The 27,955-nt window shown below is 37.4% G+C and overlaps 1 protein-coding gene and 1 long non-coding RNA gene across 2 annotated transcripts; one reads left to right on the forward strand and one right to left on the reverse strand.

Annotated features, from left to right (window-relative positions):
- The first annotated feature begins 168 nt into the window (after positions 1 to 168).
- Positions 169 to 27,945, forward strand: bach2a (BTB and CNC homology 1, basic leucine zipper transcription factor 2a). The gene is made up of 5 exons (XM_052153749.1): positions 169 to 414; positions 16,460 to 16,716; positions 19,108 to 20,592; positions 25,881 to 26,087; positions 26,944 to 27,945. Exons 2-5 carry the CDS (start codon positions 16,474 to 16,476, stop codon positions 27,400 to 27,402), a joined length of 2,394 nt encoding a protein of 797 aa, XP_052009709.1. The 5' UTR covers positions 169 to 414; positions 16,460 to 16,473; the 3' UTR covers positions 27,403 to 27,945.
- Positions 14,858 to 16,480, reverse strand: LOC127662533 (uncharacterized). Its single transcript, XR_007972895.1, has 2 exons — positions 16,352 to 16,480; positions 14,858 to 15,364 (listed from the first exon to the last, which is right to left on the reverse strand). It is a non-coding gene; the product is annotated as an uncharacterized LOC127662533 (long non-coding RNA).
- Positions 27,946 to 27,955: the final 10 nt, after the last annotated feature.

The raw sequence follows: 27,955 nt of genomic DNA on the forward strand, positions 1-27,955 counted from the left end.
CAATGCGTAATATTACATCCGCAGTATGTGGCACTTTAGAATGTGATTCATTAATACAAGTGTGAAAATGTAAGATATACAGATCGTAGAAACACTGAATGGCACACAGGATTTTTTCTTCTAAACCGGGGGCGCATCGCCATGACGTCATCGCCCCAATGTCAACAATGTAGCAATTTAGAGGAGGCGCGTGCTAGAAATGCCACAATCAGCAAAGAAGCCAAGCAAAACCACGCGGTATCGAATGTAATTCAGCATAGTCTGCGCGCGATTCCTCCCGTTTCAAAGATAGCAGAAATGAATAACCGTGCACGCTCCTCCAGCTGTTAAAGGTGGTCATTTAAAGCGCGGAGAAAGAGACCATGTGAAGGCGTCTTGCAAAATATATTCGTGCAGGAACAAGTGAAAGTTAAGGTGGGTGACAAAGCCGACTCAGGCACTTTTATTACAGTTTATTTATGTTTTTGTGTGAGCGACTTGTCTGTCTGAGTAAGTTGATTGTGGTCTAAGCCTTGAAAAGAAGAGGCAACGTCTCAGCAGCATTGAGAAAGATTACGTCAACGCTTTTGGATCCACAGTCTGCACTGACATTTTTAGGTCTTGAGGTTCGCGTGCATTCAGTCACTAGTGGAGGGCAGGTACAATTATGGATTGGATTAGATGCACTCTGACTGAGATAATGGGAAACAGTGATTCAGCAAACTAATATGCAATGCACTGTTGTATATTATCTTCTAAATATAATTAAATAGCATATATCTATCTACCAGCTAGACCATATTTTATGCACTAGTGTATGTTATTTTGTGTACAGTATGCTCATCTATCTATCTATCTATCTATCTATCTATCTATCTATCTATCTATCTATCTATCTATCTATCTCTCTCATAATAACAAATTGGTACTTGTCTCATAGGCTCAATGTAAAAGTTGACTGATGTTGACAATTCTAAAACCATGAATTTGTGTAAAATTGGCTGTTTCTTTCATTAGAAGCGTGAAGACTTTGGGGATGCAAAGCTGTTAAAGATAAAGTTATAAACAAATCCAAAAGTAAATAAAAATATTATACACTTAACTAAATCCCTGTTACAACAGATTTTATAATTTTTGGAAATTCTTGAACATTTCTTTTGAGGATGTAGGATGCTGAAGCGTCTATAACAAATAAGAGGAGTTGCATCATTGTTGTATGAAAGAAGTGGTGTGACAGGGCATTGGTTGGTGGCTTTGCGGACCTGTTCTGCCAGCCTGTCAAAACAAGGTTTTGGTTTAGCTTGTGTTTGTTGCAAGATGTTGCTTTATCTTATTATCATGTTTTTAACTGGATTAATTAAAGGATACAGCACACAGATGCTACAGAATCCGTTGAGCAGAAACATCTACTTTATTCAACATTGGATTTACTATTGTGTCATGTTTTATTTTATATCTATTGCTTAACTGTTATCAAACAAATGATCACACCACATAGACCAAGATTTGATGTGCTTTTTAGCAGAGAGCAGATATGATATAGTCAATAAGGGTGGATGAAGTGTTAGTGGTTTACATCCTTTGAGATGTTCACAGGTATTTTGTGGTGCAACACATAGAGGTGTAGCTCATTTCCTGTTTACTTTTTCTGGAAATTTTAATCAGATTCTTGAATTATTCAGATTTATAATGAATAGATTTATCACCCTTCTATATTAGAAGTTAATTTGCAAAGTATAGCGCTTTTCTCTGACACTTTTCAGTGTCTTTATAGATCTTTATTTAAACACGTGACCTAATGTGATAATGAGTTTCAGCTTCACTGCTATTACTTCTAATATATAGTGCGCTTATGACTTTTTACATATCTTGATCATGGATATGTTATAGTGCTATTTATAACACCCCCAATCAATGGCCAGTTCCAAATCAATGGTAAGTCTTCACTATTGACTGTAACACAATGTCTCCTTGTTTTCAAATAAAAGCACCTGTGTTACAGATGTGTGTCTTGTCAGCAGTTGTGGGTTTGTTGCTTATCACCGGTTGAGAAACCAACATTCTTTGTCTTCTGCTTGTGTTTGCAACATCACAATGTTTCTTCATTAGCTGGTAAAAAATGCTTCTGTAATAGTTCGATATAGAGCAAACAAACAGAAGTCAGGTTCTGCGTCATGAAAATATTGAGTCACCATATATTTGACCTTTAGTGACCCTAACAGTGGAAGGCAAGCATATTACTATTGATCATATTTACAATTAGGTAATTGAATAAACCCATAACACTTAAGTATTAGAATCCTGAGCGTAACTCGTCCCAAAACATTTATACTATAGATATGAATGGTACCTCAATTTGTGTGGCTTGTTATAGAGCGCTGCACTATTTATTTTCACGTGGCAGTTGATGAAATCCCATTGAATTACACTGAAGGAGAGACTCAAGCCAAATATTGTTTTAGAATATCATATAGACTTGGAGTTGGAATCTTCTGACTTGGGCCAATAAGTAACCACCTAGCCACCACCCATAACACCCTGTCAACCGTATATAAATGTGCAAAGAATCACTAAAGTCCCTTTCAAGGCAAGTCGACCCACTTGGTGGCCATCTTTGGAACGCTCTTGTGCAGGAAAGAAAACAACATTTACATTTCAAATGCTACATATGTACATGCATAATAAGAACAAGGACTGTGATATGGACAAGACATGAATTTTATTCAATCTCTACACAATGAAATTACTGAATATGTAATCAGATTTTCTGTTTTTGCTCATGTAGTTTTAGTTTTGCTAACTGTATGTTGTGGTATGGTTTTTCACCACAGTATCATTAACTCATTGTTTGCCCCCTCTGTAACCCATACATTGTAATTAAAGTGGTTCACAGCATATAATGAAGAGCTGGGTCATGATATAAGAAGACTAATGCCTTTAATGCCCACAGATATGCCAAAGGACTTGGGTGACTTGGCCACAGCTGACATTTATTAACCGTACAGACTCAATGAACTGATCAAGTACTGATGAATTTCCTGCAGAACAGCTAGAGTGCTGTTAGTCTTAGAGACTGACATTGTATGCGGTCTCAAGAGGACGGTTGTGAGAGAGGAAATTATGCAATCCAAAGAATACAAACACTGCTAATGGGATCATTAAGGGAATATTTAACCCAAAAATGTAAATGATGTCATTATTTACTCATCCTTATGTTGTTCTAAATCCATATGCTCTTATTATTTCAGTGGAATACCAAGTTGTATGGTGCTTTTTTGTTCTTTTTGAAGCTTGAGGGATGTGGTCACTAATGAACTGTTGTTGAGTGGAAAAGAGCTGCATTTTTATTAAAAAATTCCCCTTTTGTGTTCCACGGGAAAGAGTTGCAGGATATGGGTTTGGAATGACATGAGAAATAGTAAATAATATAAGCATAATTTTAATTATTTTGTTTATTTTAAAAACTTTGAAGCTCCAAAAGCACATAAAGGCAGCATGAAAGTAATCCATTAGACTCCAGTGAATAAATCCATGACTTCAGAAGCAATATGATAGGTATGGGTGAGAAACAGATTGAACAGAAACATTAAGTCCTTTTTTACTATAGCGGTGGTGGCAATATGCAGGAACAATGCACCAAAAATAAAATAAAAAATGAAAGTGGAGATTTATAGTAAAAAAGGACTTAAATATTGATCTGTTTCTCATCCACACTTATCATATGGCTTCAGAAGATATGAATTTAACCACTGGACTCTTATATCCAGTCTACACCGGGAATGTCCGTTGACATTTACAAATATTTTAAACAAGGCTTTGTCAAGGTTACATCAAAGTTTGATGTAACAAACTGACCTGTCCAGTTTATAATTATCAATTTGAATTGGCTCGAAGATAATATATTGCCTTTATTTCTGGCATTGTTATTTGGGTTCATCTTTTCCAAAGTCATGCATCATGTACATTGCATAATTTGACAGGGCCTAAGTTGCCTAAGACAAGTCTGTATCTTGCAGTGTATTTTAAGCAGTTTCTGCATATCTCAACCATTGCAGCCTCAACAACCAAATCCAAATATGTGGCCTCGAGATATATTCCAATGGAAATATCGCACAAGAATCACCAGCTACACTCCCATCTCATGTCTATTATTCCTTTGAATATAAGTGTTGTGATGCTTACCGCTGCAATTTTTTAGGTTTTACTGGAATCTTACCGTTTGATTGACCGATAAAAGAGGAGAGTCTTTGACTCTCATCCTGTATTTGAAGTAGGTCATCAGCTGACTTATAAATGCAGGAAACCAGCTGCGTAGTAAGCAGTAAACACACTGAGGTTTCAGTAAACATGTGGGTTGTATAGACCTACTATACTGAGAGTGAAATAAATTGTTGGGTTACTATCTATCACAGGGGTGTCTTTCTGTACGGCATATTTTTGGAGGATTAAAGAAACGGGTAGAAGTTACAAAGGAATATGGGATGTCACACTTTCTAGTTTTCAAATAGGCTATTTAATATGGTGTTCACAGTATAGTACAGTCTTATTCTCCTAAAACAGTTACTTCATAATAAAAATGTTGAGGACAAAATATTTTACTTGAACGTTGCAAATTAAGCAACATTCCCCTGTTAGAATATATAGTTTCTAAACAATAATAGTTATTCTGTGGGTGCTGCTCAGTTGTATATATTGTATATATACACTCACCTAAAGGATTATTGGGAACACCATACTAATACTGTGTTTGACCCCCTTTCGCCTTCAGAACTGCCTTAATTCTACGTGGCATTGATTCAACAAGGTGCTGAAAGCATTCTTTAGAAATGTTGGCCCATATTGATAGGATAGCATCTTGCAGTTGATGGAGATTTGTGGGATGCACATCCAGGGCACGAAGCTCCCGTTCCACCACATCCCAAAGATGCTCTATTGGGTTGAGATCTGGTGACTGTGGGGGCCATTTTAGTACAGTGAACTCATTGTCATGTTCAAGAAACCAATTTGAAATGATTCGAGCTTTGTGACATGGTGCATTATCCTGCTGGAAGTAGCCATCAGAGGATGGGTACATGGTGGCCATAAAGGGATGGACATGGTCAGAAACAATGCTCAGGTAGGCCGTGGCATTTAAACGATGCCCAATTGGCACTAAGGGACCTAAAGTGTGCCAAGAAAACATCCCCCACACCATTACACCACCACCGCCAGCAGCCTGCACAGTGGTAACAAGGCATGATGGATCCATGTTCTCATTCTGGTTACATCAAATTCTGACTCTACCATCTGAATGTCTCAACAGAAATCGAGACTCATCAGACCAGGCAACATTTTTCCAGTCTTCAACTGTCCAATTTTGGTGAGCTCTTGCAAATTGTAGCCTCTTTTTCCTATTTGTAGTGGAGATGAGTGGTACCCGGTGGGGTCTTCTGCTGTTGTTGCCCATCCGCCTCAAGGTTGTGCGTGTTGTGGCTTCACAAATGCTTTGCTGCATACCTCGGTTGTAACGAGTGGTTATTTCAGGCAAAGTTGCTCTTCTATCAGCTTGAATCAGTCGGCCCATTCTCCTCTGACCTCTAGCATCAACAAGACATTTTCGCCCACAGGACTGCCGCATACTGGATGTTTTTCCCTTTTCACACCATTCTTTGTAAACCCTAGAAATGGTTGTGCGTGAAAATCCCAGTAACTGAGCAGATTGTGAAATACTCAGACCGGCCCATCTGGCACCAACAAACATGCCACGCTCAAAATTGCTTAAATCACCTTTCTGACATTCAGTTTGGAGTTCAGGAGACTGTCTTGACCAGGACCACACTCCTAAATGCATTGAAGCAACTGCCATGTGATTGGTTGATTAGATAATTGCATTAATGAGAAATTGAACAGGTGTTCCTAATAATCCTTTAGGTGAGTGTATATATATATATATATATACTGTATAACAGGAGCAAGGTGAATATGTTTTGTGTTCTAACAGTTACCATATTGTGTATTTTAGCACTGCTGGAGCGCTTTATTGTCCAATCAGCATTTGGGACTGCAGTTATCCATTTCATAAATTATAATTTAATCTTAAATATACAATATTTCACTGGAAAACCTTATTTTGCTACATTTTTCTGGTGCCTCCAGAGAATGCTTACAGAAATCTCTTTTCATTTACTGACTAAAAGTGAGTAGTCGAGTTGTACACTGGCTTCACACAGGAAACTTACCTCAGGCTAGATGTGATGTCAGTGGCTCTGCTGAAATAAGAGAGGAGCGGGGGACATCCTAGGAAATGGAGTGACAGGAAAGAAAGGACATTCCCAGTGGATTAAAATACCTGTTCTTATTTTGGGAACGATCTATTGAAATGACAACACTGAACAACTTCTCAGCTTCAGGGTGGTGATTGTAAATGTCATTGTAAAATCGGTTCCTGAGTTTTACAAACACAATTGAGACTGAAATCAGGAGTAATAATGCTTGTGAATATTAACAGGGAAATCCTTGTAAAACAAGTTCTTAAATACACTGAAAACTCTAAAATAAGTTGACTTTACGTAATTGATTGAGTAAACCCTCGATTTAACCGAGTAATGGCATCTATAAAACATGTGTATCTGTTAATTTAAAGGTGCAATCGGTAACTTTTTGTTGTGTCTTCTTGGACTTACAGTGACACCTAGTGGTGTGGATGCAGCATCATTCAAAATCAATTGTTTTCCATTACAGATGCCATTGTAGAAATTCATTATTCACAATCAGCCATGGTTAATTTAATCCAAGAGTGAAAGTGTCCAATAACAAGATGGTTACTGAGATTAAGCGAGTAGTATTCAGCTGGTCATGTGATTCTAAAATGGCAGCCCCCATGAGGGCGCCCCTGCCCCATGTAGAATAAAACGGCTTTTATAAGGTCACTGATATGACTAGAGTCCTCATCTCATGTGAGTGGTCATGATTTGTTTCAAAATTACAATACATTTCTTTAAGAGTAAAACTTTTTTTAATGGGGAAAAAATTTATGCACCTTTAACTTTAGTAAACTTGAGTAAACTTAACTATTAAGTTATGGTACCTACTGTATATGCAAGTAGACTTAATAAGTTTGATTGGTTGCTGTAAAATCTAGGTAATAAAATAACAGTTTAAACAAATATTACAACTAATTATAGGTCAATAATTAAACTTTATTCTCCACAGAAACATATATATATATCAAGTTGGACCCTGTTAACACTGTCTCAGTTCTCCATGTGCATGTGCAATAGAAGTATACACCTGAATGTCTGTTGCACATAGAGAACTGAGACAGTGTTAACAGGGTCCAACTTGACCAAAGGGGACATCAATCACCCTAATGGTGAGATAACACAAAGTAACTATTTGCAACAAAACAACATAAATAATACTACAAAAGAGCTAAAACATCAATTAATTCTTAATAACAACTATTTAAATGCACCCATATGTTCCCTTTGACCAAGGAAACATAATTAATTAATTCAACTTAAGGCATTACGGGTATTCCCCATAACCTCAATTTAGCACTTTAATCATTTTGGGTTTATAATCCAAAAGTCTCCAGTGTTTTAAGACATTTCTTCAGAAGTGATATGATAAGTGTGGGTGAGAAACAGATCAATATTTAAGTAATTTTTGCTAGAAATTCTCCCTTCCCAGTTGGTGTGATATGCGTGAAGAACGTGAATCATCAAAAACACTAGAAGAAGAATGTTGAATGTTGGTGAAGACTGACTGAGTTAGTTGTCCCAACGTGTCTTTTTACATGTCCAGGTTGAGGTGGATATATAAAAAGTCATATTTTTGTTAAAAATGCATGTTTATATCAAACTTAATCAAATTCTCCTTTAGTAGAGTATGAAGAAAATGTAACAAATGCTCAAGCAGAATTTGCCTTTTTTTCTGTGTGATGTTTCACAATCAGTCAAGAGATCACAGATAAATGTAATCTTCAAAGCTTTTCAATCATTCCTAGTTCATTATGTTAATCATTTCTGCTGAAATGTTTGAAAATACCGTATATGTTATATTCATTTGAAATTCATGATATGAATTGAGATATTTCACTCTAGTTAGAAAATCAGGTGTAACTGCTGTTTGAACACAGACTGTTAATACCTCCCATGCTGGTCTCAATTACCATCTGTTTAGTGAGGATGTCCAGACCTTGGTCATGCTGACAACTCTTACACTGAGAATGACCAACATGATGCAACACCTCAAAACTAGAACATTCCCATAATCAATGTAGCTGAACTGTAGTCGAATTGCAAAGGTACACTTGCGCTGTAAGCAACTTTTCTGATTATAATGGGAGCTTTCTAGTTTTGGTGTGTAGATGCGGTATAGGGCTTATTTTCTTGTCGCTCAACTAGCATGGCACTAATAGCAACGCCAATGTCATGGAGTCAATTATAGGGGAACGCATCTATTGATAAAAGGAATTAACTGTAAATCACTTTGGATTTAAGCATTTGCCAAAGTTGCTTTACAATCTTTAGTCTAAAATCTGGTTGATATAGTTTTCTTGTTTCGCTCGTGAACATCTGCTGATTGTATTAAAGGTTGCTTGTACTGTAGTATGTTTATCAACCACACTGTGAGCTGCTGTGTATATTTATAGAGTGTTTCTGTGTCACAGATGCTTTTACCCATTTAAAGAAAGTTATGAGTCACTTCTCACTCCAGTCTGAGAAATCAGGTTTAATTCAAGCTATGTTTCAGCAGCCAGAGCCCAAAATAATCTGGCATGGTGTTACCCCTATCTCTACACTGGAAAGCCTTCTTAGGAATACCCTGTATGACTTGGGGAGAGATATTGCAACTGTTTAGCTAGAATAGAATAAACTAACACCTGATTGTATTTTAGTGAACGAATGTACTTTACACAACCTTAAAGGAATATTCCGGTTTCAATACAAGTTCAGCTCTATCAACAGCATTTGTGGCATAATATTGATTACCACAAAACATAATTTTGACTCTTCCTTCCGTTTCTTAAAAAAAAAAAAAGAAAATCTGGGTTCAAGTGAGGCACTTACAATGGAAGTGAATCAGTGGGGATTTCTTTAAGACTGCAAGGGAAGCTCAGCTTCCCCTATAATGTCAAAAAAATAATGGTCAAATATGTACTATTGTGTAAACAATTTATTGACTAAAAATGCGTTAGAACACGTTCATCTCGAAGACGAGTTCGTTCAGAATCAGCTACATTACATATAGCAGGTCGGCTGACTCGATTTACTTCTCATACATTCCCGTAGCGTCAGTGCATTTCCCTGTTGAAGCCGAGCGTCCATTGACTTCAATGGGGCTGCTCTGAACAGTTTTTTCAGTGCTCGAAAATAGACGATCATTGGATAAATGCTGCGATTATGTCCGCCCACGGACGCTCAGCGTCTCTGGGGGTGAATGAGGAGTGGGCTGGCCCGGACTCGGGCTTCCGCGTGATGATTGGAGGATCTGTCGAAAGACTGCATCTCCTTTTGATTGACAGCTAATCTGTACTATAAGAAGTCACTGAAGCTATTTCGGCTCAGTGCCATCAGTGATTTCTCAAGTGTAGTCGAAAGACAAACTGCTGCAACCTATTTCTTTATATTTGTTTGGCGAAATTGCTAGTCAATTTGCATAATACATTTCACACAATTATACACCACATTCCTTGTTTCAGTTTTCCAAGTTTAATATATTTTGTTTTAGAGCATTCGTTCAGTTCGTTCGTTCATTCATTCATTCATTCATTCATACAGTAGGCTAGGCTAGCGTCAGTACGGGTGAAACTGCGCACGATGGCAGACGGTGCTAATATTGTCGACCTGATTTTGGCGAAGCCATTTGAAAGTCTTCCTTACGAGGAAAAAATTAGAATTAAACAGCAGGGCAGATCAACACCTAAGATTGATTTAGTGCAAAAAATAGGGTAAATAAGTTTATAATGTAGACCGAAAATGAGCTTCCCCTCTTTGAAAGACCAGCAGCCGCCACTGAAGTGAATGAGGGTCAATTTATTAACATTTAAATACTCACTGTTTCAAAAGTATAGCCACAAAACATAACAGTATGTGTTAACGTGATTTTTGTTTGATTAAATTACTACCCTTTTCTGTGTAAAGCTATCTTCAATTTTACAACTTCGTTGCCATGACGATGTAATCTCAACAAACCCTAAAATGACTGTAAAAATGTCAATTTAAACAACTTACTGCTCAAATAATGCACAAGTTTTAACAAAACAATAAATTTATGTGCTTTTATAAGATAATAAGCTTCACATTTCTGCCTTTTTAAACCTTCCAAAAATTGGCCACATTCACTTCCATTGTAAGTACCTCATTTTAACCTCGATTTTTGCCTTTTTTAATAAAAAGATGGGATGATTCAAAATACTTTTTTGTGTTGTAATCGGCATTATGCCACAGGATTTAGCTTAACTTGTGGATTTAGCTTAACTTGTTCTGAACCCAGAAAATTCCCTTAAAGAGGACCTATTATGCTTTTGGGGATATTACCTAGTGTGTAACATAGCTCTTTGTGCATCTAAAAGTTCTGCAAAGTACAAAGTCCACACAAAAGGAAGTTTTTCTCTCCCACAGACAACACTGCTCAAGAACTACAAGAAACGGCTGGATTGTAGTCCAGCCATTTCTTCCGTAAAGTATCTACGTCACTGTGTAACACATTTGCATAATACCCACCTAAGGGCTACTTTGGACCGCTTTGTAACAAACGTAATTATAGCAGAGGCCAGGATGAGTTGGGTTAGTGTTGTCGCTATGTCGAGAAGATGCTGTTTCCTTCACTGCGAAAGCAAAACCTCTTTGTTTGGACTTCCAAAAGCAGACTAATTGAAGAATCAGTGGTTAAAATTTATTTACATTTTTAGCAGTACAACCAATCCGGATTTTCAAGACAATTACTCCTGAAAGATGTTGCAGTTCCCATTATGTTGGGACAATCTGGCACTTCAGAATCACAACCTGTATGTATGTATGTATGTATGTTTGATTATTTGTGGATTTATCTGCAAACAAGAGTTCAAATACAGAGTTTTGTGTTGTAGCTACAGTGTGCATCCAGTGCACAGCTGTAGGCCTCTGCTAACCTGCTAGCAAATTTTATTGTGTTTAAATGTTTTTGCTAATCAGCTGCTGGCCCACTTTTGCCTACAATTGTGTAGAATCATGCAGATTGTTTGTCGTTTTACTATCATGAATAGTGATCAAGTGTGGATGGATTTATTTTTACAAATGGTCAGTTTACATTTGCGATCCACGTTAGTGCTCGGCTAACTTGCTGTGTAATGCTAATGTTTTGGTAAGGATTTACTATTCAGCTATGGGCTGGCTTTTACCTAAAACTGTGTAACAAAATTATCAATCTCAAGAGTCTTATATAATTTCAAGCTGTAATGTTACGGCCACTAACTGTAGTCTATGGCTAACTTGCTCAATAACTCTCTAATATCCCAGGTAATGTCCAACCGGGAGTAAGCCTCTGTTCCCCATTCACAGCTTGGGCAAAACAGTTTGGCTACACCCATTCCTGAAAAAAATGACTAACTTAGATGCGCTATATGTCTTTTACTTCAAGCTTTGTTAGATTCAAAATAATCAACAGTGTACTTGTAAGAAAGCTACTAAATTAAAACTTGCCACTGTGAAATGTCCTGCTGAAGTTGTGCTTGCCAAGGTGGTTCGGGTCGATCAGCTTGTTCTTCCAAACTGTCATTATTTAATTAATTATCGGACTCTGGCTCGAGCTGGAAAGGCAAAAACTTATGTCACTTACCATAGTTACATTAGTGTTTTCAGGAGCTGAAACTGGGTTATGATAAGGGGAGTTACATTTCCGACACACGCTTTATGCGGTTAAACAATCACAACAGACAAGGCCAGCTGACCAATCAGAGTAGACTTGTATTTTTGGAAAGGGGGGCTTTAAAAAAACAGGAGGTAAATCAGAATACGAAGAGCAGGGAATAGAAATGTGAAGATTAAAGCATGTAAATCTATTCTAGTAGACCCCTAAAATAAAATTATGAACCTGTAAATTAGCATAATATGGGCTCTTTAAAAATGTAATTTATGTGTGAAATTTCCACCCCACACTTTTATTAGCAGTCAGCTGTAAGCCATTAGTTAGTTGATTTCCCTGAAAAGCGTAAACCCTGTGGCACTTTTAAAACATTGCTCTGTATGTTTAAGCACCCTGATGAGTTGAAAACTGCAACATTGATACTGTTTACATGCACACCAATACGCTGAATACTCCTAAATATCAGCTTATTTAAAAAAACATGTTTACATGAGATATTGTTAAACCACTTAACAAATAATCAGGTTTTTCTCTGCCTCATATCAAACTGCGAAGAAGCATGCACACAACATGTGCGGACATTGGATAAGCCGGTAAGAACGCCGGTTAAGGTGTTTACATGCAATGTGAAATTGGGTTAGTGGACACAAATCTACCGGTGTCAATCGGTTTATTCTTAAGCCATTTATGATCTAACACCGATAAAGAAAGCCATTTAATTTGTATAAATGACCACATACGTTGTCTGCTAATTAAGCATTATTGCTGTAGGAACATGCATGCAAACACACTCATTGACTTAACCAATAAAGTGTTTGGGGCAGGCCTGTTTTTATTTATTTATATATATTTTTTTGTTATACCTATGGCAGGCAGCAGGGAGTTTTTAGGAGACTTGTTTGAAAAAACATTATTAAGTTATTGTTGCACTTACATTTGGTGACAAGAGTGACAAATATTACCCCCAACAGCTTGATTCATTTAAATGACAGAATTACGTTTACTCTAAAGGCTGTACTAAGGACTTTACAGCTCAAGCAGGGAAGATGTGTTCACGATCATGAATGTATTGTGGAAAATTTCACACAGAGTACCAAAATTTTGCTTGCATTTTTCAAAGAGGTCCATTCTTCCAAACTTAATTTGTTCACATCCTTTAAACTGGATTTTGAACATGACTTTGACCCACTGAAAAAGAGACAGCTAACCTTATTTTGAACACAATAGTTCATTGTTAAAAGTTATGATGTCATTGTTTTATTTTCTGCTGGAAAATCCCTCCAAGATGAGCTTCTATGTGAATTGTGTTGTCTCTTTGTTGGGTTCTGTGTGGGTTTCACTGTTAACCTGCAGGGTTAAAAGTGGCAGCCAGCACTAGATTACTGCTCAAGCAACCTGCCACGTCCTGCAACAAAAAAGATGAGCTCATGGAATCTGCAAAGCAGCCATAGTTAACCTATATATTTTATGAGGAAATGTTCATTCGCTATCTTTTAAGTATTCATCAAATCTCTCCACAAGAACACTAGACAGTCGTAGAGTTCATATGTAGTTCAATGAGATATCTCCTAAGATTTAGCATTAATTGGAGGTGGCATAGTTGTTAAAGATGTGGGTTAGTAACTGAAATCTCACTTTAGCTGTTTATAAAAGACAATACACTCTTTATTATTCTCAGAAAGGTTTTAAGTGCTTGGAAATGAAAGAATATCCTCTAATCAGGTCAGGATGAAATTAGGCCAGGCTTCTCTTGGTGGTCATAACAGCCATATTACCCCCTGAAGTAAGGAGGCCTTAAATTATATGTACTTCCTTTAATGTCTTGGTGATCATGTGGAAAATGGGGTCACCACGTTTGTGCCTTGTAATCAATTATTTAATGTTTGTCCGTGAAGGATTTAATGAGTTTCATTTTATTTTTTAGTTTAATTGCAAATCACTGGAATTTTTTTTTTTTTTTTTTTTTTTTTAATGAATTGTAGTTTAAATAAATGTATAATGTGTATAACAAATTGAGCTTGATTTTTCCTGGATTATACTGTAGAGTTTTGTTAGAACAATTATTACACAATAATTTGTTTCCTAGAGTTTGTACATGCTGATTACAGTGTCTTGTCCATCAAATGAATTATTACGGCTTAATATCAAGCCATATTGATGTTGGCTGTGGATCTAGGTCAGGGAATTAGGGGCTTCATAAATTAGCGAGACTGCAGGGCTGGTCAACACAGTGGACATTTTAGAAAATGCTCTCTAATTATATTTCCATTCAGTCCTGGAGGACCAGAAACACTGTAGGCTAGCTCTGTAGTACAGATCACAATCGAAATAAACCTAGTTTTACACTTGTGTTTTTCAATAGATGACTTTTCTCAGCATTATTTATTCCATATGTATCTTTTCGTCTTAATCTTTTACCTCTCTAGTCTTTTACAAGGTTCATCTCGTCAACAAAATTACTGATAAAATATTTGTTTCTTAAGGGTTTTTCGATTGATCTATATCCACAAAATAAATGTGATTTTACAGCATTTGCATCAACAATGAAGAAAATGCACAGGTTAATGAACTAAGTTGTGTACTGGAATGTGAATCTCACATTGTGAATACTTAGTTGCCGTAAAAATATGCTACACATAAAACTATGTCTTAAATTGTCTCTAAAACATGAAAAATTAATAACTGTCTCTAAATTATGAAGAATTCACTATACATTATCTTTTGAAAAGTTATTATTATTTTAGTATACTCATGATATCTTTTAGGAACTCGAGTTATTACAACAATAAGAATGCCTATTTTGTTTGTGTTGATGAATGTTTTATATGTTTGGTAAAAAAAAATAATTAATAAATGATTATACATTTTTAAGCATGTTTGAAAATGATTACCTGATGTTTCGTCTGTTAAGTTTTTGTCACTTGAAACTAAAATGTTTCCATTATCTAAAATTTTACAGTACAGTATGTAATTTAAATCAGACTAAAATGAATGAATAATACATGACAAAATATTGACTCAATTCAAAGTCAAAAGACAAAAATTGACATGCTTTTGATATCTTAGTTTATTTTGCTGTGCCATGTTACTACACAAAGCTCCATTGTAAAACTGCTCATCTGTATTTATGGTCATGGTTGTCTGCTATGGATATACACTACAGTGTTGTTGTTGATGATGATGAAATATCATGTAATTCCTTGAGTTTATTTACATGTTTTTTTTTTTTTCTCTCTCTCTTTTCAGAGCAGCATCTCTGAATTAATTGACATAGTGTTGATATCTTATTAGTCTGGGTAGAGCATGCCGATGACAGCTGCTATCAGACATTTCTATGTCAGTGTGTGTGTGAGAGAGAGAAAAGTGCTTTATTGGGAAGTGTAAATGATTCACAAGCTGATTCTGAGATTACCAAGGTCTGAGATGTTGTGATGTTCTGTATGCCTGTAAGTGTGTTAGAGAGAGTAATTGCAACCCAAAAGCTCATCTTCAGTAGACTGGTTCAAAATAATTGGAATATCCCCTTCAACAGTTCCTCCTTTCAGCTTATCAATGCCTGTAGTAATGAACAAACGAAAGAGGGATTACAGAATGATTTGAATTAATAAGAACAGTATAGTTAACGTACCCCTTGAAGAATTGCAAAATGTTTATAATGTTTATTTTTTAATAAGACTACTCTTAATTATTCTACTTTACTGCAATGTCATGAATGTAATAACTATCATTATTTTTAACCATTGGCCTTGGCATTCTTGGAAAAGGTTTGGAATCTGTATGTTTGAAACGCTAGCTGCATCATGTTGCTTTGGAAATCCTCAAATCAAAGTGCTAGTTGTCAGCCCACTTTTATAGCTGACACAAACTGCTAATTGTCCATCAACTCAATGTGAAACATCTGTGCAGTAGCACTGACATTTATGATTTACTGCAATTTACTCCTTTTATTTGTGTGGTGTTCTGTTAGTGGTTTCAACAGTAGGAGTTGGATTCTAGAGATACCAGCAATCTCTTTCAAATAAATGACTTCTTCCCTTTAAGTGGGTTAATGAGTTGTAGTTTATGGTTTATGTTCAGCTTTAGTTAACTTTACTCCCCTTTCTTTGTGATATGATTTGGTGATTGAATTGCTAGATTGGTTCAGTACGCCCCAGCATGATTTGTGGGCTTTGAACATCAAAGGGACGAATTCGACAAAACCTGCATCTGATTTTCTAACCACCAACGATCTGGTTTAACCAGGGGCTAAATGCTCTGAAATAGCACTGTGCTATATTTAAAATAATTCATTGCCATTCTTTTCAGTGCAAAGACTGAAATAATAGGCTTATTATAAATAGACTGCATGAATGGTGAAATTCTAAAATGGCATTGGTAACTGAAAACATTTGCATTTAAATTATGCTGCATCCATTCCCCTAGGTGTCCATGTCCAAGACGACAAGATGACATAATAATTTACTGAGTGTTCCTTTTAATAAAGAAAGATAAACCTAAAATATGATGAAAGCCAGAATATTAAATGCAATGGATCAATATTTACCGAGTAATGCATGCTCAGGTTCAGGAAAGCGCAATAGTCCATGTCATGGCTGCTGACCTACTGCGGCTCCTTTCGTAAATGGATCCTGTATGTTTGCTTTGTCTCCAGGCTCTTAGCGAGGAATGTCTTCAGAAGAGAAGCCTGAAGCTCCCATGTATGTGTATGAGTCGACGGTGCATTGTGCCAACATCCTACTGTGCCTGAATGAACAGCGGAAGCAGGACATCTTGTGCGATGTGACCGTGCTGGTGGAAGGGAGGGAGATCCGTGCTCACAGGGCAGTGCTGGCAGCCTGTAGCCAGTATTTCTCCCAGCTGCTCGGAGCCCAGACAGAACATGAGCCAGTCATCAGCCTGCCACAGAAGGTGAGTGTCCTCATGTGGTGGTGCTACATATTTTGCATACATTAACCAACCGCCTGCACAAATGCACCTGAATTAACTGCAAGGCACGAGCACTTGAGTACTCCGATGTGATAGCAGTGATTAAGCAAGAAATCTAAAATCTTTACTTTTTCTCCCCAATTCTCTGTATCTTTTGTGGCTTGAGCACATTACCGCAGAGACATAGCGCATGTGGAGGCTTCACGCTATTCTCCTCGGCATCCATGCACAACTCACCACGCACCCCACTGAGAGCGAGAACCACACATTATAGTGACCAAGAGGATGTTACCCCATATGACTCTACCCTCCCTAGCAACCGTGCCAGTTTGGTTGCTTAGGAGACCTCAGCATGCCCTGGATGGTGGTAGTCGGCATCAATACTCGCTAAGCTACCCAGGCCCCCTACAAATTGGGAAATACTTTTCACATTTCCCAATTTGGTATATGGAAGTAAACTACAATGTAAAGTTCTATGGAGGTACATAACAGAGGTACATAATTAGCATTTCCATTTGCTCCAGCAGCAAAAGAAAAATCTACTATTGCATTTCCACAAATTTCCAAGAGAAAAGAAAAATGGAAAGTTGTGGATTACGCTAGTCAGAAGAGTGAAAGATGCCAAATTTACTCCCTCAGCAGCTGTATATGAAACCCCATCGGAGCAGTGTTGCCTAATTATTAATTTACTAATGCCCGGGTAATATAACAAAGTAAAATGTCATAAATGTACATTTAATAATTAAAATATTAAAAATGTATTAGATTTACACTGCTAAATAATGTGGAAACACTGCATCACAGGCTGTGAAAAGGAGTAATTCATAGTGAAGTATACAGAAAATTCTGTATGTATGTTTTAATACTATTGTATACCACTATCACACCGGAGCTGACTATCTACTGTATGTCATACACTATACTTCAATGTACTGTACTATTCCTTCATGGAACCCTGAATTGAAATTCATAATAGATGTATAGATGGATAGAGAAGATGAATAGAGAGAAAGTGTCAATGAATAAAACATGTTTATCTTCTGAATCTTATTGCTGGTGTAATGGCATCTGTTGTCTTTGTCAGGGGTCTTTTAAGAGTTCCCTTTCAGAACTTCACTATGAGAGCTGCAGGATGTATAATTTATTAATGGTTAATTCTCTGTATTGTGGTAACTCTGTAGGTGCTTTGTGATCTCAAAGCACAGACCTATCATAGAATATCCCAGATATGTCAAAAGGACCCCATTTGTCTCTGCTTGTATGTTAATTGTCGGTTATCTACAAAATGCTTAATGTCGAATTGTAGTCTGTTATGACAGAGAAATGGGGTTCATATCTCTTTCTCTCCTCAGAGCCATGCTGAGTTGATTCCCTATTGCTTAATAGTGTAGAGTCTTTTCTTTTGCGCGTGTGTGTGTGTGTGTGCGCGTACGTCGCTGCCTGCTGCCCTCATTAGGATCGCTGGTTATAACATTAAAGGAGTCTCATATGGTGCTTGGGTTCCATAAAGACATGCTTCTGCAGGCGGCAGCTGCTGATGGCAGCTGAAAATAGATCCACAGAATGCTCAGCATTTTCCCCCCTAGCTTTTCTATTTATTAGCAGCTCTGGGAGGACCGGCTGTCTGGGGGAGCCGTATGACTTTCTATTTTAAAGATGATGTTCTTGATGTGGCTGTGCTGCCCCAAGCATTCATGGATACCTACGAGAGTGATAGGATGATTGAAAGTGATGAGAAGGGCGGTTTATTTTAGTTCCATAGACACTCTGTGATTCTCTTCATCTTTTCCCCAACACAGAGCTTGTAAGCCCTTGATAAGGAGCTCAAACACATTTTTTTTAATTTCTAACCTTTATCGGTTGGCTAGATGATAAGAAGTACGCAAAGTCATTTGGTCTCTAGCAACTTGACTGTGCACCAATTGTCTGCATTTAAAGGTGACATATCATAAAAAAAGGATTTTCTTGTGCTTTTTAAGTAAGGGTTCAATCTACTAGAGTAGTCCACCCGTGGCAACTAATCCGTTATGGAAACTAATCTGCAAAATGAGTTCTACTGTAATCCAACCTTATGAATGACAATGTGAACTACACCGATAGTTTTTACTTGCAAAGAGTTATCCATAACAGAGATCATCTACATAAAGAAGACTGTACAATAGCAAAAACAACCTGTTAAATTCTGAGGGTCATAGAGAGGGTAGGACATGTAAAACTGCTTTGGTGCAATAAACTTTGACTAACAATATAAGTGGACTTTGGGGAAAAAATAAAATCCTATAAAAAAAAAAATAAGAGCATGTCCCCATTCATTTGATTAAAGTTAATCTGTTGTCTGTGAAATGTCAGCTTCTATTTTTTTTTTCTCTATAGATCACAGAGAGAGGCTTTGCTCCACTGTTGCAGTTTGCCTACACAGCTAAACTGTTACTCAACAGGGACAACATCCAGGAAGTCATGTGCTGTGCAGAATTCTTAGGTGTGCATAACCTGGAAGACTCTTGCTTCCGCTTTCTACAGGCTCAGTTGAAAAGTGAGGTTGATGACATGCACAACAGCCAGAACCCCCTATTACCTCATACACTGGGTCAGAACCATCATGGAATAAGGTATGGAATTGTGCGACCAAATGATTCCAAACCACCACTTTTTGGATCAAGGCTGCACTCTTGTGACCTCAGCTCTTCCAAGGACATAAAGCAATTGCATGTCCCAAACAACCAGCATGAATCAGACCAAGCTTCTTCCTTTGATCTCCCTCGTTGTCCCAAATATAGAAAGTACCATCAGGTATATGCGAAGCACAACGTAACCACCTCGTCAAATAGCAGTACCTCAAGCTTACACGGATCGATGCAAGATACCGTCACCAATAGTGATGCCCGGGGCCTGGATCTCTCCAACGTGAAAACAGAACCAGCTGGTGGGGAGGAGTGCCTACCACTGGACCTGTGCCAGGTGGAACAGGATGTTCTGGTCAGGGGTAGAGGGACTGACATGGAAAAAGACATGGAAACAGAGTTAGATGGCAGGCAGCTAAGTTCAACACCCACTGAACTGCCTCCAAGCAAACGTTCACCAGTGTGCCTGCGCTCCCTTGTTAAAAAGGAAGTAACAACTTTGGATCAGTGTCTTACCTCTGATGTGCAACTTGCCAATAGAACCTCTCACGTTCGAGATGGACAAGTTGCTCAGGGTGACTTTCAAAAGGACTATCACGCTTTCGTTGGGGGACTTGTGACTTCCTCAAAGAAGGTTGAGAAATTAACCGATGGTTTGTCCTTCAAGTCACTGTCCTTTGAAAGGATCTGTTCAACTGAAGTTGAACAGGAGAGTGACCGAAGGAGTGTCATTTTCTCCTCTCGGGCCCCCAACCATCTGAAGGCACCAGCTTATTCCTACCCTGGAGAGAGCTGTATGGGGAAGGAGACCCCGGAAGACCCATGGGCAGGTTCTAGCCAGTCATTCACATGCTCCCTAACACTATCCCCTACTTCTGTCTCTCAAGAGCCTCCATTGTCCTATCACCCAAAAAGCAGCTGTCCAGTGCCCATCAAAATCTGTCCCCGGTCCTCTCGCACTGAGTGCCACATCAGAACCTCTAGTTCTTGCTCTTCCTACTCTTACGCTGATGATGGCAGTGGAGGTTCGTCATCCAGCCTTCCCCAGTTTGAGCTCTCTACATCTCCTTGTTCCACCATGGCTCGGTGCCTGGCTCTTGAGCACCAGGAGCACAGCATGTCAGGGCCACCGAAGATCAAGTGCGAGATGTCGTATGACACCAATTCCAGTGACGAGTCTGGATCCTTCTCTGATGGAGATAGCGAATCATGTCCCACCAAAGAGCACAGGCAAGAGGTTGGTATACAGTTTGTTCCACCCTTGAAAACTATTTCAAATAACATTGATAGAGAAACAAGAATATCCTCTTTATCCCAAAAACATTAGTTGAAATTAAAACTTTTCTCGAAGATGTGGTTCAGTGGTTCGTACATGTGTTTTCCAGCCATGGTGCTGTCATAAAGGTATAGATTCTAATCCCATTCCTGATCCCATTCTACCACAACGGTCACAAACCATCAGGGCCTTAAAATCAAAATTTTGTTGGTTGCCCTAAATCCTTTGTGACTAATGGTTAGGCTATAACATAAGTGACATTTTTCACCACTGGGCTGAACGATTCACATTGCAGAACCATGCCTTTTTATACTGATCCGGGCTCATCACAATTGCAGTTTCGTTTTGCTGTGTGTTACTGCAAAATCAGGATTAGAATAGACTGAGCAAGTGACTAATCGTGAATCGGCACGCACTATATACGTTCCAACAGCACAGTTCTCTGTCTGAGTTAGTACAGTTAGACAACCATTCTGAAAAGTCCAGGTCAGGAACGATTTGTAACCGTACCGAACTGTGCTCAAGTGGAAATGCTACTGAAACCGTGACTTAAAGTGCTCAGAACCATTTGGCCCGAAAGTGGGGAAAAAAACGCTACATCTTTCCCAGTCCAATTGCCAATTGAACAAATATGGCCTTTTGTGGGGTATCAATAAAAAAAAAAAAAATCATCTTTACAAAGCATTTGCATATTTTTTGATACCCAAGTTTCATATACTGAGTATCAAGCTGCAAGAACTTGGCAAACACTGTAGTGTTGCCATGGCAATAAGCTCTGAGCTGTTCATGTTCCGTAGGTCTCATTGACATAACTGTACCACCTCCTGACAAGACTGTATACACTGGCAGTTCAAAAATCTGTGTATGATATTTTGCTGTCTCAATTATTCGTTTGATTTCTGATGACCCAGTTAAGAGGGAAGATTTAACATGAATTAAACAGAAATAACTTATTTTCTGGTATTATCAGAAAGGGATTTGCAGGCAACTGCATAAAAACAGAGATATTTCAAAGCAGAATTACGAAATGGGTAACTTCAGATTTACAATCTGATTGGATGAACCAACTTCTAGTCATTGAAAAATAGCAGATATGCACACCTGGGACCGCATTTATGATTCTAGAATAACCACTGATAAAGATGTTGTCCACATATGTGGAAAATGGTACCTTATTCCCTCAAAAGTAAAAAAAAAAAAAAAAAAGGTTTACACACACATCTCTGGGTCATTTAGCTTTTAATTTAATTTTGTTATATTTTATATACTGCATGATATGGTTCTATTTATTAAAGGAATGTTCCGGGTTCAATATAAGTTAAGCTCAATGAACAGCATTTATGGCATAATATTGATTACCACAAACAATTATTTAGACTTGCCCCTCTTTTTTTAAAAAACAATAAAATAAAATAAAATGGTTTACAGTGAGGCACTTTCAATGGAAGCGTATGGAGGCCAATTTGTTTATTAGGTGCTACTAGTTACAACTCAAATGGGAAATGGAAAATCCACACAGCATGGGTCTCAGGAAGATAATGTGGCAAGTTGCTTGGAAACCGTAAAAAGCATTCAGTTACTGTATATGTATATTATTTGGTGTAAGAGTTGTTTATATTGATTATTATTAATTATAAACCTAGCTTCTTTTTGAACTTTGGTGATGTTATAATACTATTGCCAATATTTAATACACCGCTTTGCTTTGTGCCTAAGAACATTTCTATCTGTAGTAAAATCACTGTAATGTTCAGGCTCTTATGGCTTATATGCCCATTTTAGAGGAAGAAATATGACGCATCAAAGAGGTGTTGCTTTGTTTATGCTGAAATACATGTCTTCCATTTCTCCTTTTCAGAGCAATTTCACCCATTCATTTTTCTTGAGTGGTCTCTGTTGCCATATACATGCACTTTCATTTATTTCCTGGTGCTACAAGGAACTTCAAAAAAATACAATGGTGTTACCAGAGGGCCATGACCATAAAAAACAACAACAACAAAAAAAATGTTGGAAGGGATAGTTCACCCAAAAATATATTTTGTAATATATAATTTACTCACCTTTACATTGTTCCAAACCCAAATTATTTGTTTTCGTGGAACACTAAAGGAGATGTTTGGTAGAATGTTAGCCTGGCTGATCAATCACATTTTCTAGTATCTTTTTTTTCCACTTCCAAATGAAAGTGAATGGAGACGGAAGCTAAAATTCTGCTTAACTTCTCCTTTTGTATTCTTCTGAAGAAAAGTCATATGGATTTGGAACAACATGAGGGTGAGCAGTGTTGTATTAAGTATCCATTTGTCATACTTGAGTAAAAGTAAAGTTACCTTCATTGAAATTGACTCAAGTAAAATTTAAAGTAGCTCATGACAAAATGACTTAAGTAAAAGTATCAAAATTACAGGTAAATTGCATAAATTAGGGAATAGTTCATTAAACCCATGGTAATTTATTTGATTGTTGGTGCTAATTTTTTACTCGCCCTCATGCCATCCCAGATGTGTATGACTTTCTTTCATCTGCAGAATGCAAACAAAGATTTTAAAAGAACATTTCAGCTCTATAGGTCAGTTCAATGCAAGTGAATGGTGGCCAGACATTTCAAGCTACAAAAAGCACATTATGGGAGCATAAAGTTATCCATACTACAACAGTGGTTCAATGAATATCTTCTGAAGCGATTCAGTTGGTTTTGGGTGAAATGATTTCGATCATTCAAAACGATCATGATTTCAAGCTTGATTTCACTTTCTAGTGCTTGATGCATGCGCAGAGCCCTAGGTGGTTTTATAGGAAGTGTAATCGAACTTGAAATCCTGATTGCCAAGAAGAGTGCCAATGTCAAAATGTATAGTTGAAAAAGGAGTTGTATTTTGGTCTATTCTCACCCAAAAATCTAGTTGATCCATTCAAAGACATTGTTGTCTTATGGAGTCTTATGGATTACCCTTATGCTGCATTTATGTGCTTTTTGGAGCTTTAAAGTTCTGGCCACTATTCACTTACATTGAATTGACCTACATAACAGCAACTTCTGAAAACGTTTTTCTTTTTGTGTTCCACAGAACATAAAGAAAATTAAAGTCATAAACATCTTGGATCGAATGAGGGTGAGAGAATTTTCATTTTTAAATTAACTATCCCTTTAATGGCACATTCAATCACATCAGAATAATCATATTTATGGGATTATGGTGCCAATAAGCAACCACACAGAACCCCCTGGCAACTGCATAGCAATGTGCTGAAACACAGTTAAAACAACTTAACAGCAACAACCTGACAACCACCTAGAACACAATGTCAAGTGCAAAGCAATGTGCAAAAAACACAGAAACCTACTTGGCAACAGCATTGTAACAACCTGGCAACCACATACTGTAGCAATGCGCCAAAACACACAACTGAGATCACCTTGATATCTGCTAAGCATGCCTTAGCAACCATCCAGAAAACACTAGTTACCACATACTGTTGCATAAATGTTCTACAAAGCAAATATAACACTTTAGCAAACACCAGAAAACTAGTTTTGCTTCGCATGTGATTTTGGTTCAGATTCCTGATTCTCAAAATGAATAATTCAGACCACTTTATGAATCTTTTTGTTTAGTTCAAATGTAAAATATTAAACTCAAATGATTATTTCAATGAATCGCACATCACTATCTCCGATCTGCATGCATCTTTGCACGTACTGCTGTTTTTAATTTTTTAATTTATTTGTTTTAGGTGTAAAGTAAGGAAAGGGTCTTGAGAAATTTCGGAGTAAAAGTATACATTTTCTCTTCAAAATGTAGTAAAGTGAAAGTAAAATTCCAAAGAAATATTTATAGTCAATAAAGTACAAATATTAAAGAAACTATACTTAAGTACAGTAACAAAGTATTTGTACTTCGTTACTATACACCTCTGCGGGTGAGTAAATGATAATAGTGATTAAATTTTTAGGTGTACTATCCCTTTACAACTAAATACAAAATTGATCAGTTCCAGTCTAGTATGGTCTATTGTAGCAATCCCTGCAGAAACACTTTTTATAGTCATCTTTATTCTGCCCTTCACTGTGCCAGCGTTTAAAGCTCCCAGCTGCAGGTCCCCAGACAGAGAAGTGGGGCAGTGGCCCCCCAGACTCTCATCTGATGATGGGCTGCTTCACCTCAATGACTAACAGATGAGCCCTACTTCACTGTTTGAGCGCCTTCTCCCAGAAACAACCTGACTGCAGAGAGGAGAAAACGTGCATGTGCCGCTGGAAGCCTAATCTGTCATTCTAGCCTCATTACAGAACTCGCTATAGTAGAGTGGTTAAATATAGACTTCTATTTTACACAGACTGAGCAGTTGCACAAGGTCACCTTGCATGATATTTTCAAATTTGTGCTGTGATTGGCGGAACAATCTGAAGAAAAATTAAACTGAAGCTCTTTGCAGTTTTGTAGCCATGGGTTAGTAACTTGAGCATCTGAATGAAAATTTAAATTCAGGATGTTGTATAATTTGTGTCTAATTTTATTATCATATAGCAGTTATACGGAATCTGAAAATATGTAAAGATGCGCAACAAAGACAAATGCAGATAAACACTTCTGACAGATAAGATTCACAATATGTAGACAATTAAAATGCCAATTAGAAATGTTGTCTTTTGTATTCATTCGTTCATTCATTCATAAAAAAACATTGACTGAAAACAATTTTTATAACTGATCATTTAACTTGTGTAACTGAAGATATTCTGATAATTTAAGTCTTCAAATATTTATATTTTGTTATAATATTTATATCTAAAATATTATATATTTTATTTTACATGGAGAGACAGAAAAGGATGGGTGAAGGTAGGATTCAAACCTCCATTCACAGCATTGCTGTTTCAACATGTCTAAAGCACTTATAAAATACTTGCCACTGTGCCACAGCGTAGACTCGAGTATTATATATTTGTTTTATATTATTAATGAAAAAATATTATGATTGACAGCCAAGGTTTCTTCCATTAGCACACTGAACAAAGATAAATAAATAGAGGGCAGTGTCATCTAGTGGTGAAACATTGTATTATTTTCAGTGGTTTTGCCTAGTTGAGATTTTATTTTTCAGTTTGGTTGGTAAGATGTGCAAGGTGTTGAAAGTGCATTCTTACATTTTTTGCAGTAGAATCTTTAATGTATTTAATTCGTAAAAATGTAATATAATCCTACTCAAAACAACAACAACAAAAAAATTCTGTATATTTGCAGGTGAAACTGCCTTTCTCATTAGATCACATCACAAAGCTTCCACGGAATGACTTTCAGCTGATGATAAAGATGCATAAACTGACCTCGGATCAGCTAGACTTCATCCACGACATGCGACGACGCAGTAAAAACCGAATCGCAGCTCAGCGCTGCCGGAAAAGAAAGCTGGACAGCATTCAGAACTTGGAGTGTGAGATTCACAAACTGGTAAGCTGCACTAACAACCATGAAGTGTTTGCTTGTACAGGCTGCCAGAATGTAAAAAGCGTCATTACTGTACATGGGTGATTTTTCAACTAGGGGCTCTTTTGACTATTTCTGACTAAAATTAAACTTCTGATCTGCTCTTTGCCTTGATGTACTTTTTTATTATTATTGTGAAATTTTGCATGATGGTATATGACAGCAGTATTGTGCACAACAATTTTTGTTGTAAAGAAAAAATGTGCAGTAAATACACAAATTAACAAAATATTATTTAAGTTCTCAAACAAAAAAGGCAAAGTAGATGTCCCTTGTTTTTTTATTATGCTTTATGAATGTATTATAGAGAGGACGTTAAGTCAAGGTGGAGGGACAAGCCCAAAATAGAGAAATTATTTTAAAATTAACATTTCAGCATTCTAGGGGCTGTTCACACTGAATGCTTTTTTGCATCTTTTGGGCTAATTTTCAGCTGTATTTTCCATGTAAACATGCACTTAATAGTTTTATTTGATGTTTGCGCCACATTTTGCTTTATTTTTAGCATCTTGTACAGATTTGCTTTGTTTTTAAGAAGGTGTGTCAAGTTAATAAGAACTTCAACTTTTACGTTTTGAAGCACTGCTTGAAAGGTTTGAAAGGCCCCTTGTAAAAATGTGAAAAAAGTTTATATGTACAATAAATGATTACACAAGAAGACGTTGTAGAGCTGTACCATTCTACCCTTTAAAACTTTTTCTTTTAAAATCATTCTAGTGGACCGAAGTGTTCCCCTAATTGAAGAATCACCCTTATACAGTTTTATTTTTTTACTGTCTCATTAATTATTTTGTTTGTGTTTTGTTTTCTGTTCAATTAGGTTTGCGAGCGACAGAAGCTCCTAACCGAACAGAACCAGTTGAAGGTCTGTATGGGAGAGCTCTGGGAAAACTTTTCATTTTTGTCTCAGGAGGTCTACAGGGAGGAACAAGGGAGTCCAGGCCAGACCCTATCTCAGTATCATCTGCATCCAGGACCTGTTTCATCCAGTTCAACCAGTACAGACCTTAGAATCTCTCCCAGTCCCACCAGTATAGATATCACGCTCATTTCCAGTGGCAGCATGGTGTCATCCCAAAACTTCTCAGACTGCCAGGCCATGGCTGAGTCACCATGTCCACAACCAAGAGTGACCAGAGAGGCTGTGCTGTCCCAGGACAGTGTCACCTCTTTGAGGTCTGAGTCCTCACTCCAGACACCCAGCTCGAGCGTGACGATGGATTTCTGCCAGGAAATGACTGAGAAATGCACGACAGAAGAGCAACCACAGAGGAACTGAATCTAGTTTCCTGGATTTCATTTTTTTGGCCATCATTTACTTACCCTCATGTTGTTCCAAAAGTCTGATTTTCTTTCTCAGTCCGAGTCCCCATTCACTTTTTTGTAAAAAGATGGCTGGGCCTGACATTCTGCATCTCAATTTGTGTTTCACGGAGGAAAGAAAGTCTTGTTTGGATATACAGGAGTAGTTGAGGGTGAGTAGTTCATTTGTTTGTGAACTTTCCCTTCTTTAATAAACAACTATTGGTTTAATCAGATTTTTAAATGTTACACTTATTTCATCAGCATTAAGTTTTGTTTGTTGCTTTTGTTTGTTGACTGCATGTTATCAGGTTCATGATGTATTACACCTGTATATTATTGTGATGTGTGTGTGTGTGTGTGTGTGCCGCGTGTGCGTGCATGCATATGGATAAGATCTTGTATATGCTGTATAGGATGCAAAAATCTTTCTTTTCCTAAAATCTTTTACTTTCCATCCATATGTATGGTACCTAAATCTCTAAATATTTATCTCAGGGGTGTGTGTGTGTGGGGGTGTGTGGGGGTGT

This window comes from Xyrauchen texanus, chromosome 22, assembly GCF_025860055.1.
Source record: "Xyrauchen texanus isolate HMW12.3.18 chromosome 22, RBS_HiC_50CHRs, whole genome shotgun sequence".
Lineage (NCBI taxonomy): Eukaryota > Metazoa > Chordata > Actinopteri > Cypriniformes > Catostomidae > Xyrauchen > Xyrauchen texanus.

Excerpts from the sequence above, each read along its gene's own strand:
- bach2a (XM_052153749.1), top strand. The coding sequence starts at position 16,474 with ATGTCTTCAGAAGAGAAGCCTGAAGCTCCCATGTATGTGTATGAGTCG. Across the intron at positions 16,717-19,107 it reads TCATCAGCCTGCCACAGAAG|ATCACAGAGAGAGGCTTTGC; the intron begins GTGAGTGTCCTC and ends TTTTCTCTATAG. Across the intron at positions 26,088-26,943 it reads AGTGTGAGATTCACAAACTG|GTTTGCGAGCGACAGAAGCT; the intron begins GTAAGCTGCACT and ends CTGTTCAATTAG.